The 18127-nt window shown below is 56.8% G+C and overlaps 3 protein-coding genes across 5 annotated transcripts; 2 read left to right on the top strand and 1 right to left on the bottom strand.

Annotated features, from left to right (window-relative positions):
• Positions 1-709: 709 nt before the first annotated feature.
• On the bottom strand, positions 710-1904 carry CLDN25 (claudin 25). The gene has a single exon (XM_030290766.4). It carries the CDS (start codon positions 1774-1776, stop codon positions 1102-1104), a length of 675 nt encoding a protein of 224 aa, XP_030146626.1. The 5' UTR covers positions 1777-1904; the 3' UTR covers positions 710-1101.
• An 889-nt stretch (positions 1905-2793) lies between these two features.
• On the top strand, positions 2794-6139 carry LOC100222418 (G protein-activated inward rectifier potassium channel 4-like). Of its 3 annotated transcripts, none has more exons than XM_030290764.4 (4): positions 2794-3033; positions 3923-4125; positions 4226-5396; positions 5607-6139. In XM_030290764.4, the coding sequence occupies exons 2-4, from the start codon at positions 3955-3957 to the stop codon at positions 5948-5950; spliced, it is 1686 nt and encodes a 561-aa protein (XP_030146624.4). In that variant the 5' UTR covers positions 2794-3033; positions 3923-3954; the 3' UTR covers positions 5951-6139. The 3 variants fall into 3 exon arrangements, with proteins under 3 accessions (XP_030146624.4, XP_030146623.4, XP_030146622.4); XM_030290763.4 differs by lacking the exon at positions 2794-3033 and adding an exon at positions 3137-3273; XM_030290762.4 differs by lacking the exon at positions 2794-3033 and having other exon boundaries at positions 3611-4125.
• Positions 6140-7477: 1338 nt separating this feature from the next.
• Positions 7478-18054, top strand: UBE4A (ubiquitination factor E4A). Its single transcript, XM_012570760.5, has 19 exons — positions 7478-7966; positions 8055-8231; positions 8400-8512; positions 9083-9235; positions 9332-9491; positions 9656-9858; positions 10075-10266; positions 11095-11428; positions 11688-11814; positions 12776-13083; positions 13613-13745; positions 14724-14911; positions 14997-15097; positions 15210-15323; positions 16023-16197; positions 16338-16518; positions 16715-16862; positions 17097-17254; positions 17399-18054. Exons 1-19 carry the CDS (start codon positions 7837-7839, stop codon positions 17538-17540), a joined length of 3237 nt encoding a protein of 1078 aa, XP_012426214.3. The 5' UTR covers positions 7478-7836; the 3' UTR covers positions 17541-18054.
• Positions 18055-18127: the final 73 nt, after the last annotated feature.

The following is an 18127-nucleotide window of genomic DNA, read 5'->3' on the forward strand; positions in this document are numbered from 1 at the left end:
GCATCAGAACTCCCAGGGATCATCACTGTTCTCTTGCCTTGCCCATCTACTCCTTCGGGTCCTCACCTGAGCAAAGTGCAGGTTTCAAAATGGGACTTTACAGGGAGTGGACTTTGCTTCCCCCAGGAATGCTGCTGTCAGCCGGGCCTTCCTTGAGATGGGTCACGCGCCCACGGCTTTGAGCCTGCAGGGATTAAACCAGCGGTGAACTCGGTTTTCAACCAGTGCCGTAGCAGCAGGCAGGCCCCTGTCAGGACTCCGGGTGCTAATCCAGCCTGATGGTCCATGCTCTTGCTCACAGAGGTGTGTAATCAACCTTTATTTTTACAGCTAAATCAGAAAAATGTGGAAGGAGCAGTTCAGACCAGCAAAAACCCTTCCTTGCCTCTTGTGCACAGGTAAATGATGCAGTCAAGGAACTTTTGACACAAAGGTCTGTGGCACTTATCGGCTTTATCATCTTAGCCATGAGAAGATGAGGCTCCTGCAGGGCACGCCGTCTCTGCCATCAGCAGCAGGAGTAGAACTTGGTACTGCTTTGTCTCTCATTTTCCTCCTTCCCCCTTTTTTCTCCCTTTTCTCTCTTTTCCTCCTATCTTTTCTGGACCGACCAAACCAAACTGCAGCAGCAGTGCTGCCCCTTGCAGTCCCACCCAGCATCCTACCTCTCCAAGATACAGCTGCATGTTCAGAGCACAGACACTGCCAATGGAGATGATAATTTATTGCAAATACATCAGAGCAACACAGACATGCAAGGAAAGAGCTGCTGCACTGGGGCACAGCATTAGCCACAACAGACTTGGCTCTGGGGGACTCGCCAGGGGTGCCAACAGTATCACCCATCAGTGATGGTACCACAGTGTCACCAGCATTACAAAGTGCTGCCCGCTGCTTGTTGCCTTCCCATGTTTGCTTGGTGAGTGCTGCGGGGAAATCTGCTGCTCCTTAACAGGAAAAAAAGTGAAGCAGACATGCAGAAGAAGGAGAGAAACCTGCAGAGCTGCCGTAGCGATTAGCAAATCATCCTGGGAAACAAGCAGGAGCCCTCCCTGCCAGGGGAAGAGCCACGAGGTGCACAGGGCACAGCTCCCTGAGGCCCTAGATGACCAAGTCTGCGTTTTTAGGGTGCAGGTGGTGGCCCCCAGCCAGACCTGGTGCAGCGGGGGCCTGGCGGCAGGTGGGGGCCAGCGGCGTTGCGGTGCTGGTGAAGCGGGTGCTGCAGGCAAGGAGCAGTCCGCCAGCGGCGAGGAAGGCTCCAGCAAACCACCCCAGGAAGGTGGCCTCCCCAAACTCCCACCTGGGGACGATGTCGGGGACAGTCTCATCCCAGAAGTCGAGGACGGTGTTGTAGGCAACCCAGGAGACTGGCACCAGAGTGGTGATCCCTGCCATGCCAAGCGTCACTCCCCCGCCAAGCAGGAGCTGCCGCTTTCGCCCGGGTTTGTCCTCGCAGGTTCTCCAGCCCTCCAGCCCCAGGGCAGCGAGGAGGCAGCCCAGCAGCCCCAGCCCGTTGGAGAGGCACATCAGGAGGCGAGAGATGCGCAGCTCGGGGGGCAGCGCCAGGAAGGAGCCGTGGGCTTGGCATTCAACCACCCCCTCCTCCTGGGTGATGCAGACCTGCCAGAGCCCCATGTTCCAGACCTCCAGCTCGTTCAGGTCCAGGTTGAGGTTCTTCCAGAGTGGCACGAAGGTGGTGACGCAGGAGCTGATCCATCCGAGGAGAGCCAGCAGCATCCCCCCGCCCTGCGCCCTTGCCCGCCAGCCCCCGGCCATGCTGTGCCGAGCTGGGGCGGATCAGCCGCCCGGCCCGGGCATTAACGCGTGTGCTGCAGCGTCCGCCCGGCCGCGTCTGCCGCCCGGGGGGGCGAATTCAAGCCTGCTCCTCCAACGCCGGGGTGTGGCCACGGTCGTTTTTCAGCTGTTGTTGGTTTTTCCACGCTAAAAGCAGAGCCCGGCTCAGCAGGAAAAGCCGTGCATCCCCGCCGTAACTCCGGGCTGGGTCCCGCCGCTGCCTCGCCGTGCCCAGGAGGGTTAAGCCAAAGCATGCAAATCCTCCGAGCCTTGGCCACCCCGGGGAGAGCCTTGGCAGGGAAAGCAATTCTCGGCAGCAGCAGTTCCAGCCTCGGCGGGACACGGCTGGCACCGCAGCACAAGATGCAGGCAGCAGAGAATCGGCATCAGGCTTTTCTCAGGAGTCAGTGTTTCTGTTGGAGGCCTTGATCCTCATTCGGTCATTAATTAAATATGCAAAGGAGCTTGGAGGGCTTCGTTGAGAATGGGGATATTCAAGGATAGGAGGCAGGTTTCAGATGGGCCCTTCTCGCAGGTGGGCATTGATGGCCCTGTCCTGCACCCAGCACTTCACCAGCAGATGCGGCTCATGGTGCTTGTGTGTGAGGAAACCCTTGTCCTGATAGGAGATACACTGATGCAAACTCAAAGCTGGTGAAAGCCCATGTACATCAGCTCGGTCCGGTGGAAGGTGTTCCTGTGGCAGGGGGTTGGAGCTGGACTGATCTTTAAGACCCTCTCCAACCCAAACCGTTCTGGGATTCTATGAAAAGGATGAAAAGAAGCATCAGGAAAATCCCAAATTCGTGCTGGCACTCGGCTCCCATCCTCCCCCACGTGCATTGCCTCTGCGGGGTCCAGCTTGCAGATTCATCTTCCCTGGGAGATTAGCGACTAATCTCTCCTTCATCCGCCGTCTTTCTTATCTGTATCGGGAGCCAGACTGGAAATTACTGAGTCCTGCTGGTCCCGGGGTCCAGCCCTGGTGAGCGTCAGGAGGATCTTTGCAGGGGGCTCCCACAAGGAGGGGGCGAGGGAGAACGGACCACGCTCAACGTAGAAGCACAGACCAGGCAGGAGAAAGGGGATGTTTCCCAGCCCTTGCTGACCATCCCGTTCCTAAGAGCAGACAGCAAGCATCATCCCAAGGGCAAGAGCAGGGAAATCCGCTGGGAAACCCCTCCTGCTCCTTCCCCCAGGCATTGGGGCACCTGCTCCTTCTGATTAAATCGTCTCAAGGTAATTGTGCCTGTCATTGAGACAGATTAACGGGTGACCTTCTGCCGCCGGAGCAGGATTGGCGGCCGCCGCCGAGCTCCCAGTCCTTCTTTCCCTCCCACCGGCCACGGTGGCACAGCCGGGCAGAGGATTCCCGTCCGCAGCCGGTGGGAAGATGCCCGGCAGTGGCCGGGGCAGAGCGGGAGCCACAAGCCGAGAACGACGTGTGCCGGGCTGGCAGCCGCTCTGCCTGGACATGAGGTGGGTGTCTCCCGCGCCCAGGGGCCTGGGGAGCCGGGAGGTTGGCCCGGAGCCTGGCATCCCCTGATGGTCCCGCTGCTCTGCGGCAGCAGGGGATGCTCGGCGGAGGAAGTGCCAACACTCCCATCCATCCCCACCCCTATCCCCGCAGGCCGCTGCGCTCCGGGCTGCGTTTCCAGGACCGTGACCTCCCACCACGTCTCCCCATGGGCACCGGCTGGACTCAGCCTGTCCTGAGGAGCCCGGCTGTGGGGTCTGCATCTCTCTCACAGGCTCTCCTTCCTCCGCACCTAGGGGCCATCCATTTCTGCTCAGAGCTTCTTAGAGAACCGGCAGCTACCTCCACGGCCTGGGACAACTGTGGAACAGTGCCTTAGGCGCTTACCTGGAGCTTGCCGGCTGCCGAGGCTGCTTCCCACCAGAGACGAACGCCTCTTTCCCCGGCCTTGCAATGCAATTATGGCCCTTAATGGGCTTAGCCATCTGGAGCCAGCCCACGGGCACCCCGGCACAGCTCCAGAGCTGGGACGTGCCTTGCTGGGCAAGGGGGACCCCGCAGACCCTGGCCCCTGGGGGTGCGGAGCGGGGCCAGAGCCCCAGGCTGCTTTCCATGCCCGAATAACTCCCCGCTCTGTCTTCCCCACGGCAGGACGTGGCGCCCCACCCGGGGCTGAGCCCACCATGGTGCTCCCCTACGCTCGCAGCAGCGCGGGCGGCTGGCCAGCCCCGGAGGAGCCCCGTGGCCGCAGCAACTCCATCCCCCCGGCGCAGACCCCCACGGCCAAGCACATGCTGGCCTACCTGCCCCGGCCGCCCGCCGACACCAGCCGCTACGGCACCTTCCCGCAGGAGGTATGGCTCGCCCTGGGCATCCTCGGCACGTGGTGCCGCCGGGCTCGCGGGTGCTGTCGGAGGCCATTTCTCACCGACGGGCTCCTTTCCCTCCCCACAGCCCGAGCTCCCGGCCGTCCCCGGCGCTCCAGTGGAGGACGGCGGGCAGAAAGCCGCCGCTGCCAAGAGAGGCGCCCCGATGCCAAACTACCCATCTGCGCCCTGTCACAGCGGCATTGTCCCCGGTGAGCCGTCCCTGGCGCCCAGCCGCGGCAGCCTGGCCACCCAGCAGCACCGCGGCCGGCCGTCCTGGTGCCCCGCGCCCGCCCCACAGGAGGCAGGTGCCCGCCTGTACCCGCTGAGCGTGGCCAGCATCCCCAACTCCTCCCGCGGCAAGACCTCCGCCCGCAGCTCCACCATCCCCACCCCGGAGGGGCTGCAGGGCCGGCGCTGCAAGCTGCTGGAGGAGGACAGCCCCGTGGTCCAGGCCGGCAAACGGCAGCGGCAGCGCTACGTGACAAAAGTGGGCAAGTGCCAGGTGAATCTGGGCAACATCCAGGACAAGAAGAGGTTCCTCTCAGACATCTTCACCACCATCGTAGACCTCAAGTACCGCTGGTTCCTCTTCGTCTTTATGATGTGCTACATCGTCACCTGGGTGGTCTTTGGCTTCATCTACTTCTTGGATGCCTGGGTGCGGGGTGATGTTTGGCACCAGGGCGATCCCGAGTGGCAGGCATGCATCGAGAACGTGGATGGCTTTGTCTCCGCCTTGCTCCTCTCGGTGGAAAGCCAGCGGACCATTGGCTACGGCACTCGGATGGTGACAGCCAACTGCGCCGAGGGCGTCATCCTGCTGATGGCACAGTCCATCGTTGGCTCCATGATCGATGCCATGATGGTTGGCTGCATGTTCGTTAAGATCTCCCGGCCCAAGAAGCGTGCCCAGACCCTCATCTTCAGCAAGAACTGCGTCATCTCCCTCCGGGATGAGAAGCTCTGCCTGATGTTCCGTGTGGGGGACCTGCGGGACAGCCACATGGTGGATGCCAAGATCCGGGCAAAGCTGATCAAGTCCCGTCAGACGGCTGAGGGGGAGTTCATCCCCCTGGAGCAGTCGGAACTGAACCTGGGCTACGACACAGGGGAAGACCGTCTGTTCCTGGTGGAGCCCCAGATCATCTGCCACGTCATCAACCATCACAGCCCCTTCTGGGACATGTCTGCCGAGTCACTGCGCCGAGACCAGTTTGAAATCATCATCATCCTCGAGGGCATCGTGGAAGCCACAGGCAAGTGGTCTCAGGGGTCAGGGTGGGGAGGGGGGGTTCCCCTGGGGTCCTGGAGATGCTGGGCAAACCTGGGCCCAGGAGTGGCATCTGAGCAGGAGAAGCTCGGGGTCAAAACTGTCTCCAGCGGGCCACGGGCAATGCAGGGCTGGAAGCCCCTGGCCAGGCAGCAGGGGCTCGTTGTGGCACGGCTCAGCCATTGTCTTGCCGCAGGAATGACGTGCCAAGCCCGCACCTCCTACACGGAGGACGAGATCCTCTGGGGATACCGCTTTGAGCCCTGCATGTCCCTGGAGAAAGGCGCCTTCCAGGTGGACTACAGCCGCTTTGAGATGACCTTTGAGGTGCAGACGCCAGCGGCCAGCGCCAAGGAGCTGCAGGAGCTGAAGGAGCTGGAGCAGCAGCAGCACTCCACGCTCAGCCTCTACTGGGACCACCTGCTGCAGCCCTGCGCGCTGCCGGGGCCCGGCGAGGACGCGCCGGTGGGGACCAGTGCCCCCGGCAGCGCGGCTGAGGGCGGCCGGGACCTGCCACCAGAGCGGGAATTCCCTGCCTGAGCTGCCCCCGGACCGTGGTGCCCCCCACCAACAGTGCCATAGCCCACCCTCCTCCGTGGGGCTGAGCCCCTGTGCCCTCACCCCTATTCCCCAGCGCAGCCCCAGGGCATTCTTTTTGTCAAGTTGTTCTTTTGTAACAAGGAATACCAAGCGCAACTAGTGGGCGAGTAAAGGCTGCTCATGACCAAACCACCCGACCACCGGCCGTGTTTATTCTGGGGGAACTCTCAGGGGGCTGGGCAAAGAAAAGGCAGAGTCCACAGCCCCCAGTGCCGTGGGCTCCGTGCTGCACCACCTCGTGGAGCCTGACACAGCCCCGTGCCCCCCACACCCCAAACTGCCCCACTCCCTGTCTGACACAGAGCCCCAGGACTGCCCCAGCACGGAGGTCTTGCACTGGGCTGGTGCTGCGAGAGGTTGGACACGGTGTAGTAGAATTAAATTAATTTTGTTACAGGAATCGCATCACTGGAGTCACCTGAAGCACTTGGCAGGGCAGTGCCTGGGCCAGGGGCCTGGATTGAAAAACAAACCAATAAAATCTGTGTATGCAGGGTCTGGCTGGGCTGAGGAGCCTCCATGCAGTCCCCAGGCAGCTTTGCCTCAGAGGGTTGCAGAACAACCCTTGGGATTTAACCCCTTTTGTCCACCTCTGCTGTTCCTCTATCAACCTACCTTTGTATCTCCCCACAGAGTCTTGGCAGGCTATTTTCTGACCTCACCTCAAATCTCCCCTACCAAGCAGGGTGCGAGGGAGGGGATGGAGCAGCTGGGAGGCCCTGGGGCCGAGGTCAGCCCAGAACAGAGGTGATGCATGGGGTGTAATATAAACACACATCAGTGTCCCTGCACCACACCCCGCAGCCCCAAATTCCCTGCAAACACAGAACTCCCTGCACAAGTTAAAAAAACAAACTGCAAAGAAGTGTCTGTAGGCGCAAAGTTAACAAGGGTCAATATGCACATTGATTCAATATAAAATTGTGATTTGTCTGTTAAGCAGTTGATTTACATATCGTTAATATTCAAATGTAGGCCACTGGGCGAATAAAAAACACAAACTGGGTTATCGCACAGACGGTCGGGATTCACAACATGGGACACGCTCGGCTCCCACGGAGCCGGACTGGATTCCTATCCCTGCCCCATTCCCTGTCCCTGCCCCATTCCCATTTCCATTCCCATTCCCCATTCCCCATTCCCCATTCCCCATTCCCATTCCCATTCCCGTTCCCGTTCCCGTTCCCGTTCCCGTTCCCCATTTCCCATTTCCCGTTCCCGTTCCCCATTCCCGTTCCCGTTCCCGTTCCCGTTCCCGTTCCCCATTCCCGTTCCCGTTCCCGTTCCCGTTCCCGTTCCCGTTCCCCATTCCCGTTCCCGTTCCCGTTCCCGTTCCCGTTCCCGTTCCCCGCCCCTCGGGGCCGCAGCTGCCGTTCCCCGTCCCGGTCGCCAGGGGTCGCTGCCGCCGCTCCCGCCGGAGCTCCCTCAGTTCCCCCTCCCGTGGTGCATTCCGGCGCGTCGCGGTGACGTAAATTGCTGCGCGCCGCGGTGACGCGCAGGGCTCTGCGGCGGCGGCGGCGGCGGCGGCGGCCGAAGTGGGACCGGAGGGGAGCGGAGCGGGACCGGAGCCCCGCACCGAGCGGGAGGGGAGCGGGACCGGAGCCCCCGCACCGAGCGGGAGGGGAGCGGGACCCCCGCACCGAGCGGGAGGGGAGCGGGACCGGACCGGAGCCCCCGCACCGAGCCGGACGGGACCGGACCGGACCGGAGCCCCCGCACCGAGCCGGACGAGCCCGCCGCGCCGGGGGCAGCGAGCCCGGGCCCCGACGCCGGCCTTCCCCGCAGCCTTGGCCCGGTTCTCCCGTATGGCGCGGCCCTGAGGGGAGATGACCGACCAGGAGAACAACAACAGCATCTCCAGCAACCCCTTCGCCGCCCTCTTCGGCTCCGTCGCTGCTGCCAAGCACTTCGCCGCCGTGCAGAAGCAGAAGCAGCAGCAGCTGCGGCAGCTGGCAGGTGCGGAGGCCGAGGCCGGCCCGGGGAGGGGGTGAGGCGGCCCGCTTGGCACGGCCTGGCCCCGGACGCTGAGGGCTCTGTCCTGCAGGCGAGGAGACGTCCATCAGCCAGGATGACTCCGACAACAGCGTCTCCGAGAGCCTGGACGACTGCGACTACTCGGTGGCCGAGATCAGCCGCTCATTCCGCTCGCAGCGAGAGCTCTGCGAGCAGCTCAACATCAACCACATGATCCAGAGGATCTTCCTCATCACCCTGGACAACAGTGAGCCCAGGAACCCCGGGAGGGTGGTACAGGCTGGGGCAGCTCTGTGTGCCGGGTCTGTCTGACACCCCAGGGGACAGCTGGGAGGGGACAGTGCCGGGGCAGCAGCTGGGGCTGTGCTGGGACAGTCCTGCCTGCACGTGGAACAGGTCCCTCTGCCCTTCGCAGGTGACCCCAGCATGAAGAGTGGGAATGGGATCCCAGCACGCTGCGTCTACCTGGAGGAAATGGCCGCAGACCTGGATGACCAGGACTGGCTGGACATGGACAACGTGGAGCAGGTAGGCACACCTGCCTGGGGCCACCTGCAGACTTTGGCCACTGGATTCAGTTTGTTTCCTCAGAATGTACATATGATGTATCCCAAATCCTTTTCCAAAACCTGGCACAAAGCTGCCACTTATTATTATTTTGCTGGAAAAGTCCATGAGACTTTTGGGATATGAGGCTCAGAAAAGTGTAGAATTTGGGGAATACAGCCTTTCTTCCTGGAAGCTGCAGGAGTTTGCTGCCCTGCAGGTCTTTGTGGGTGGGAAAGGGAAGAAAAACCAGAGAACTCAGTCAGCAGTGTCCACGCAGACTCTTGCCCTCATTGGCAGCTGTGTCAGTCGTTCCTGCTGAGGACTTCAGTGGAAATGGTTGCTGGTGGGGGTGCTGTTATTCCATGGGGGACTGGAGGATTTGCTTAGGCCAGAAGCAGCTGAGGGCTCTCACTCCAGCGCTGTTACTTACTGAGGGGCAGGGAGAGCTGTTCCCAGCAGCAGTCAGTGAGCCTGGGGGGTGTGGAGCCTCCTCCTGGGGAGGGCTCAGCTCTGTGTTGTGTCACTGCACCCGTCTGTGCCGCTGCCCAGGCCCTGTTCACCCGCCTGCTGCTGCCAGAGCCCGGGAGCCACTTGATCCACATGACGTGTGCCAGCAGCCAGAACCTCTCGGCTGAGCGCGACGCCGGGGAGAGGCAGATCCTGCGCTACCTCTACGCCTGCTTCCGCAGGGCGCGGGAAGAGGTGGGGAGGCAGCTCCATCCAGCACCCAGCTCTGCAGTGACCCGGCTCAGGCTGTGCTGAGCGGGGCCCCAGCGCTGCCTGCTTCTCCTTGCTCAGATCACCAAGGTCCCGGAGAACCTGCTGCCCTTCGCCGTGCGCTGCCGCAACCTGACGGTGTCGAACACGCGCACCATCCTCCTCACCCCCGAGATCTACGTCAACCAGAACGTCTACGAGCAGCTGGTGGACCTGATGCTGGAGACACTGAGAGGGGCACGTAAGTGAGAGGGTTGTGCCACTGCCTCAGTGCTGCGAGGCTGCCCTGCAGCATCGTGGAGCTGGGTGAAGCTTTGGCTCCCCTTGCTGCCAAAAGAGAGGGTTGTGTCTGGGTTGATTTGGCTCCTGGAGCACTCTGAGTAACAGCCTTGTATATCCTGACAGAGTTTGAAGACATGACCGAGTTCCTCGAGGAGGTCATAGAAGCCTTAACGATGGACGAGGAGGTGCGCACATTTGGGGAGGTCATGGTTCCTGTGTTTGACATCCTGCTGGGGAGAATCAAGGACCTGGACCTCTGCCAGATCCTGCTGTACACATACCTCGATGTGCTCCTCTACTTCACAAAGCAGAAGGACATAGCAAAGGTGGGTACCTTGGCGTAGGCAGGAGCTCTTTGCAGGGGCACAGTTACAAGACCTGATCTGCAGAGGTCAAACCAGCAGTGTGGTGTAACAGTGCCCAGTGTGTGTAGTCATACCCCCTCCTCTCCCTTCTCATAGCCTGCCACAAACCCATCAGTTTGTTAGGGTTTTTTGCTGGTATTTTGGATAGTTGTAAGCATGTCCTGATGTGCTCCCCAGATTTTTGCAGGTTACATCCAGCCCAAGGATCCCAGCAATGGACAGATGTACCAGAAGACTTTGCTTGGAGCTGTTTTAAATATCTCCTGCTTGTTGAAGACCCCTGGCGTGGTGGAGAACCATGGCTACTTTCTGAATCCATCCCGATCCAGCCCACAGGAGATTAAAGTGCAGGAATCCAACATCCATCAGGTGGGAGAAGTGGGGCAGTTCTGCTTCCTGCTGTGTTAGTGGCCTCTCATTGCCTGAGGGTTCAAAACATGGTATCAGGGTTTGGGCTCCACCGCTGGTTCAGGAATAGCATGGCTTGTATGTCCCCGAACTGCACTGAAGTCTCCTGCTGGAGCATGGGAACAGTTTTGCCAGCTGCCTTGGGTGGTTGTAACCCAAGTCTTTGTGCCTTACCAAAGTTGCCTGAGATTTTGGAAAAAGGGTGGGTGGAACTGGCAGAACAGACCACAGAACTTGAGGTGCTACCTGGAGATCACCTACCTCGGGTGTTGCAATCACCAGGGACTAGTTTTCAGTACCTGTCCTGTAATTAAAGTACTAATTGATTCACCAGTTAAGAAAGTGACAGGCAACATTCTCTCTCATTATGCAAGTAAATTTTTTCCTTAGAGGAATACCACTAGAAATGTTCCAGTAGGTCAGGAGTGAAATGTGAGGATTCAGGATATAAATACAGGAGTGAACTGGGGTGCAGAGGTCATCCCTGAGAGGGGCTTTCCCACTCAGGGGTTCCATCAGGCTGCCAAAAATGGGCAAAGAATTTTGGATTTACTTTGTATGAGAACAGATTGTCTCAGCTGTGCTTTTGAGGACATCCCGAATTGTTGTTTGCTGCCAGCCCCAGGATCTGACCTGGTTGTAACACCTGTGTGTGATGGGTGACTCACGGGGTGTCCTGAGTAGCAGGACATGGTCTGGAGCAGGAAAGGGTCTTGTAGCAATGATATCAGAGAGGCAAAAGAACAGCCCCCAAGGACTCATTCAGCTGTGTTCTGTTTCCTGTAACAGTTCATGGCCCAGTTCCATGAGAAGATCTACCAGATACTTAAGAACCTGTTGCAGTTGTCACCAGAGACGAAGCACAGGATCCTCTCCTGGCTGGGAAACTGCCTCCATGCGAATGCGGGCCGCACCAAAATTTGGGCTAACCAGATGCCAGAGATTTTCTTCCAGATGTATGCCTCAGATGCCTTCTTCCTCAACCTGGGGGCTGCCCTCCTGAAGCTGTGCCAGCCCTTCTGCAAACCCAGATCTCCAAAGCTGCTAACTTTCGACCCTACCTACTGTGCCCTGAAGGAGCTGAACGAAGAGGAGAGGAGGAGCAAGAACGTACACATGAAAGGTACACCTCAGCATTGGGAACTGAGGGAATGAAAGGGGATCTCCTCAGGTCCCCACTTTACCCAGTAGTGCCCTCTCAGTGGATGCCATTAGGATTAGGGGACAGTTAGAAGTGTGACTAGAGTGGAGCAAGAAGAGAGCTGAATACAAACAAAATGCTGCCAGTATCACCAGGAGCCCTTTTGTGTCCTCAGGAGGGACCCTCTCAAGCCCTCTCCTCACCTAGGTAGGACCTGATGCAGAAGTGCTTTTCCTTGCAGGTTTGGAAAAAGAAACATGTTTGATCCCTGCTCTGAGCGAGCAAGAGCCACAGTTTGCGAATACCTACAACCTGGTGACAGAAAACCTGGTGCTCACGCAGTATACCCTGCACTTGGGGTTTCACAGGTACTTGCTTTCAGTTTCCACCCGTGTGCAGCTACGCACATTTCAGTAGATAACTCTGAACACAGGGCAGCCAGCTGAGCTGCTGCTTGAACTTCAGCCTGACTGACTGCAGGAAGAAATTTTGGAAGAAATTAGAAAAATTGCTTTTGCTAATCAGGATACACTCAGGCTTTCAACAATCATTGTGGGTTTTGATTCTCAATAATTGTGGGTTTTGATTATCAAATCCCCTTGGTCTTTCTGCAAGTGTTTTATCGTAATAAAGGAGTCTTGCAGGCTGCATGTTATTTATAGACACCAATAGCCAAGTGGTGGGTATATGTAGATTGCTCCATTCCCCCCTTTCCTTGGGGCAGGAGCCCCATCCAGGTGGCAGAGCAGCTGCCCACTGGGAGTGACCTAAACGCCCTGATAGTTCAGCTGTGTGTGAAACAGCAATGTGGGGTAGTTGTCAGATTCTAGGAGAGGATTTTCTGGACACTAAAACACTGTTTTGCACAACTTCCCTCTGCAAATCGTTGCCTAGATACTGTGAGGTCATGGCTGATCCAAGCAGAGTCCCCTTCTGGTTTATTCTCTAAATATAGACTTTGACAGAAAAGTTATTATGCAAATGGCTTGTTGCTGGGAAACTGAAGCATCACCATGCAAGCGTCTCTGGGCCGTGTTGGATCCCTGACCTCAGTGGCCCAAGGGAGCTCGGTGCTGCAGAGGGCTCTGCCATGTCCCCAGGCCACTCTGCAGGTGCCATGGTCCCTCACAGGGTCTCGTGCCCTTCCAGGTCCTGCCAAGCCTTTCCCCAAGGCTTCCCGTTGCCAGAGCCCCAGACAGGGTACCCACAGGAAATTATCTGAATGCACCAGCACAGAACAGCTGGAAGCTCCCACCTGATTCTGCATTGGTGAGGCAGGATGTCTGTCTGTCTGTCTCCTCAGCCCGTCCTTGCCTTCTTTCTGGGCAGGTTGCACGACCAGATGGTAAAAATAAACCAAAGCCTTCACCGCCTGCAAGTGGCATGGCGAGAAGCTCAGCAGAGCTCCAGCCCCGCTGCTGACAGCCTCAGGGAGCAGTTTGAGCGCCTGATGACCATCTATCTCTCCACCAAGACGGCGATGATGGAACCACAGATGCTGCAGAACTGCCTGAACCTGCAGGTGTCCATGGCAGTGCTGCTGGTGCAGCTGGCTGTGGGGAACCGCGGGACCGAGCCGCTGGAGCTGAGCTTCCCACTGCCGGAGGTGGAGCACAGCGCGCTGGCCTGCGTGCCAGGTGAAGCCACGGCTGCTGCCGGGGGTCTGTGCCAGCACCTGCCCTGCATGAGAGCTGCCTGACCACCGACATTGTGCAGAATATTCTCTCTGAAGAGGATCATTCTTAGAAAATCTGGGGCTGTTTGAGGGGCCATACTTAGGGTAGTGAAGCTGCTGACCTTTTAGAAGTCCTACTCCTTTGCAAGTGACAAATTCTACATTGATTTAGTGTTTTCTCTATACATAAACTCTTTTTTTTGAAGCCTGTTACACAATGCTTGGGGGTTGTGTAAAAGTGTGTCATCAGCAGACAGATGCTGGATTCACCCCATAAGTGACCTGACTTGTGGGAGGGAAGAGGGAAGTGAGTCCCAGGTGTTACTCATGCCACCAGGCAGGGCATCCTTCTCCATGGCAGGTTCTAATACAGCTTGTTCATTACCAATACTTAATCAGCATCAGGGTGGTGAGGGGAGAGTGGATGGGAGGCTGGAAAAGGGTAAGGTGAGCTGCCTGGGGAGGAGCTTAGCTACAATCTCTGTTTGCAGAATTCTTTGCTGATAATTTGGGCGACTTCTTCATTTTCCTGCGGCGTTTTGCTGATGACATCTTGGAGACTTCTGCTGATTCCCTGGAGCACATCCTTCACTTTGTTACTGTTTTCATGGGTGATGTGGATAGGTAGGTGCAGCCCTGGATCTTTGATGCAGAACACCCTGGGTGACCAAGCAAGCAGAAATTGCAGAGCTGTCTTGAGGCTTGGTTCATGCGACTGCGAGCAGCTTGATCTTTTTGAAACAGCTGAAATATGCCTGCAGGAGGCACAAAAGGAATAAAGGTCTGCCTGGAGGCCCCAGGCTTCATGCAAGGTTCAAATGGGATTTAGTGCTTAAATATATGTGTTTGGTTGTATGATGCAGAAACCTCATCAGCTACAGCCATTTTGTACTTGTTCAAGGGAGCTCCTGGGATTGATCTGTTGGGAGTGATGATGTCCACTGAATAGAACTGAGTAGTTCTATCAATCTTCCTGATAAGACATCACCCTGCTTTCTGTACTTCTGCTGTTCATTCATTTACACTCGTAAATGCAGTGAGCTCCTGGCAGCAGCAGGTGTAGATGGAGATTCCCATGGTGGGCAGCTCTCGTTGTTCCTGCTGTCCCTGGGAGGTGGAGTGTGTAGTTCTTCCTGGCAGTCCCCTACACCATCACCTGGGGCAGGTGGTTTGGTTTCTGCCCCACAAGTGCAGCAGAGGTATACTCTGACCTCAGTGCTTGGTGCTGGACAGCAGATGCAGCAGGCAAAGCACTTGGATTTGCAGGGTAGAAAGGAAGCAGGTCTGTGGGCAGTAGGAAAACAGCTGGGATGGCTGGGTTTGTTCGAGAGCTCCAGCTGACAGGCAGGCATTGGGCTGTGAGTGGGAGAGCTGCTGTAGGAGGGGTGAGAGCAGCAGCTTGGCTGTTCCCACACTCTCTGGCCTTTGCCTGAGATTCCACTATGGCATGCAGTCTGTGCAAGTGAGTGCTGACCCAGGGCTGGCTTTACTGATGGTCTGCAGCAATCTGGCACTCAAGCATGGATGCTGGAGTGATTCCTGAGCAGCTCCATTCTGCACCATGGACATGCCATCCTGGATTTGCTTTGTTTTCTCTTGCAGGATGAAAAATCCTCATCTGCGAGCCAAGCTGGCTGAAGTGTTGGAAGCTGTGATGCCTCACTTGGATCAGGCTCAGAGCCCACTCGTCTCGAGCGTATTTCATCGCAAGCGAGTGTTCTGCTCTTACCAACACGCTGCCCACCTGGCCGAGGCACTCATCAAAGTCTTTGTGGATATTGAGTTTACAGGTAAGCGCAGCCAGGGAGGAGTTGTGTTCCTGTGTAGCATCTGTGTGGGACTGTCCACTTGAAAGGTTCTTTGGCTTGTGCCCAGGTGACCCACACCAGTTTGAACAGAAGTTCAACTACCGCCGTCCCATGTATCCCATCCTGAGGTACATGTGGGACACTGATTCCTACCGGGACAGCATAAAGGTGAGGCCAGAGGTGCATGTCCGAGTGTGCAACTCATATGAGTGGGCACGTGGCTCCACGTCCTGCCTTTGGAGCTGTGCTGCAGAATTCCCTGTACTCCCTTTTTTCACAGGCCCTGGCTGATTATGCCTCAGAGAACCTGGAGGCAATGAATCCCCCTCTCTTCTTGCGCTTCCTTAACCTGCTCATGAACGATGCCATTTTCCTGTTGGATGAAGCCATACAGGTAGGGCTGAGCTCACGTTCCATCATCATCCGGTAAACAAGTTCTCACTTCCTTGGTGCAGTACTGACCTCCAGAACAGGGGCAGCTTGCCTAGCCCTGCCTGGCAAGTCTCTGCAGTAAGTAGTATGCAGGAAACAGTCCCATGATGGTGTGGCCAATGCTCTGGGAGAAGGGGTGAAGGCAGGAGGAAGGGTCTGGGGCCCTGTCTGTGGGTTACCCTTCCTTCTGTTGGGATCAGGAAGCAGCTCAGAACTAAGAGGAGCAAAAGGGCTTTTTCACATCCAACAGAAACCACGCTGGAAAATCTGCCTGTTCCCAATCTGGATACACTCAGGTTTTAAACAGTCACTGTGGGTTTTTATTCTCAAATCGCCATGGTCTTTCTGCAAGACCATGTCCTGTTTCTGTTTTGTCCTAATAAAGGCCTTTTGTCTCCAGGCAGTTCTCCTTTGGGATTGCAAGGGAATTTCAGGTGCTCTCGTGTCCCTGGTGTGTGTTTAATGTTTCTCCACTCCTTTCAGAGCTGCTGTTGCTTCTAGAAAGGGCTATTTTGGGGAGCTATTACCTGCCAGAAAGCTGATTGCTGGAAGGCCGGCAGATAAGATGGGTGATAGGGATGTTGCCTGACTGGTTTTGAGCGTTTCTGGACCTCCTTGGCATCACCACCCAGCCAATCACTCCATGTGTTGTGTCCTGCAGTACCTCAGCAAGATCAAGGTTCAGCAGATTGAGAAGGACCGCGGCGAGTGGGACAGCCTGTCCCCGGAGGCTCGCCGCGAGAAGGAATCCAGCCTGCAGATGTTTGGTCAGCTGGCGCGTTTCCACAACATCATGTCCAATGAAACCATTGGCACTCTGGCTTTCCTGACTTCAGGTAGGGAAAATGGCCCCTCTTGCCTGCCAGCACCTAGAGAAGAGCCCTGCCAGGGAGGGAGCAGGCAGGAGCTTCGTTTCAGTGTGCTCAGATGAGGATGGAATTGCTGTGAATCTGCAAACTCTTCTTTTGCTTTCCAGAAATCAAGTCCCTGTTTGTGCATCCTTTCCTTGCCGAGCGCATCATCTCCATGCTCAACTACTTCCTGCAGCATCTGGTTGGGCCTAAAATGGGAGCTTTGAAGGTGAAGGATTTCAGTGAGTTTGACTTCAAGCCACAGCAGCTCGTGTCTGACATCTGCACTATCTACCTAAACCTTGGGTAGGTGACAAGGGGAGTGAGCTTGTCGGTGGCAGGAGCCACCTTGGTGTTACTGGGGCAGAAATGCTTAGTTGCACTTAAGCTTTTCTTTAGCTTTGAGTTCTTTGCTATGGGAATGTGGCTGCTGTGGGGACTGTTTTGCAGCCCTGAAAAATGGGGATTCTTAAACCTTTCTCTCATGTAACCTGTGGCGCAGGGATGAAGAAAACTTCTGTGCCACAGTCCCCAAGGACGGCCGCTCCTACTCACCAACGCTCTTTGCCCAGACTGTGCGGGTTCTGAAGAAGATTAACAAGCCTGGCAACATGATAGTGTCTTTTAGTAACCTGGCTGAGAGGATCAAGGTGAGCACCAGAGGGAACTCAACACAGGCAAAAAGATAGAGGTGGTTCCCTGTGTCCTTTTCACTCTGTGTGTTACTGCACCTTTGCTGTGGAGCTGGATTTCTGGGAATGGAGCTTTGTCCAAGGTCCACGTGGGGCAGTGGGAGGGTTCCCTGCCTGCACAGACCTGTGAATGCTCCCTGGTTTTTAAGGAACAGGGGGGCCGAATCCCTCAAAGCCACCTGTGCTCCCTAGTCTCTTGCAGACCGGCAGCAGCAGGAAGAGGAGACATACGCAGATGCCTGTGATGAGTTCCTGGATCCAATCATGAGCACTCTGATGTCAGACCCCGTGATCCTGCCCTCCTCCCGTGTCACTGTGGACCGATCGACTATAGCCCGACACCTCCTCAGGTGTGCACAGCCCTCATACCTTGATACTTTGGGGAATCTGTTTGACATATCCAACGACTCCTCCTGGTCTCTATTTTTTTTTTTTTTTTTTAATCTCTAGCACTGGGAGTGTCCAAGTAATATCCTTGATATTTTATATTTCAGCGATCAGACAGATCCTTTCAATCGGAGTCCCCTCACTATGGACCAGATCAGACCAAACACAGAGCTAAAAGAGAAGATCCAGAGATGGCTTGCAGAGAGGAAAAAACAGAAGGAGGAGGGGCTGGAGGACACACTGAACTAAAAGACAGGATCTCATCATTAAACCTCCTGTCATGGGCGAGATCACAGCCATGTAGGGGTAATGGCTGGAGCTGCCACCCTAACGACGACCACATTTAGTGCATTGCCACCACCTTTGGAGTCTCTCCTCCGACCTTCCCTGCCAGCTCTTGTTCTCTCTTTTCCTTTCAAGACTCTGTCTTTAATACTGTGACTTCCCAGTGCACTACAGCTTCGGCCTCGGGAGAAGAACACAGCCTCCTCATGACGTGGTGCCCTGGCTCTGTATTACCTGCTCTTTGTGTTGGCCGCCTTCTTTTCCAGCAACAGCGAAAGCCTCGCTCTGTTCTGTGTTTAAACTGTGACCCTCTTTCACTTGGTGAAAGCAGTGCCTCCGGCTGCTCCCAGAGCGGGCTGGGGGGATCAGCAGGAGGGGGACGTTTTTCCATCTCCTGTGTGCCAGGGGGTAGCACGGTTCACTTCCCCAGTGCGTGTCGGGAATGGCGGGCGTTGGCAATTAAACACAGATCACCTTAGAGCCGGTGGTGGAAGTGTGGCAGCACCGGGAGCTGGAGGAAGCCTGGCTGGGCGCGGTACCGGCACCGCGCG

Source organism: Taeniopygia guttata, chromosome 24 (assembly GCF_048771995.1).
Source record: "Taeniopygia guttata chromosome 24, bTaeGut7.mat, whole genome shotgun sequence".
NCBI lineage: Eukaryota > Metazoa > Chordata > Aves > Passeriformes > Estrildidae > Taeniopygia > Taeniopygia guttata.

Bases quoted from the DNA above. Each gene is read 5' to 3' on its own strand.
- CLDN25 (XM_030290766.4), bottom strand. From the start codon at position 1,776: ATGGCCGGGGGCTGGCGGGCAAGGGCGCAGGGCGGGGGGATGCTGCTG.
- LOC100222418 (XM_030290762.4), top strand. From the start codon at position 3,733: ATGGCCCTTAATGGGCTTAGCCATCTGGAGCCAGCCCACGGGCACCCC. The intron at 4,126-4,225 runs GTATGGCTCGCC...CCCTCCCCACAG, and splicing joins ACGGCACCTTCCCGCAGGAG to CCCGAGCTCCCGGCCGTCCC. The intron at 5,397-5,606 runs GCAAGTGGTCTC...GTCTTGCCGCAG, and splicing joins GGGCATCGTGGAAGCCACAG to GAATGACGTGCCAAGCCCGC.
- UBE4A (XM_012570760.5), top strand. From the start codon at position 7,837: ATGACCGACCAGGAGAACAACAACAGCATCTCCAGCAACCCCTTCGCC. The intron at 10,267-11,094 runs GTGGGAGAAGTG...TTCCTGTAACAG, and splicing joins AGGAATCCAACATCCATCAG to TTCATGGCCCAGTTCCATGA. The intron at 16,519-16,714 runs GTAGGTGACAAG...CCTGTGGCGCAG, and splicing joins ACTATCTACCTAAACCTTGG to GGATGAAGAAAACTTCTGTG.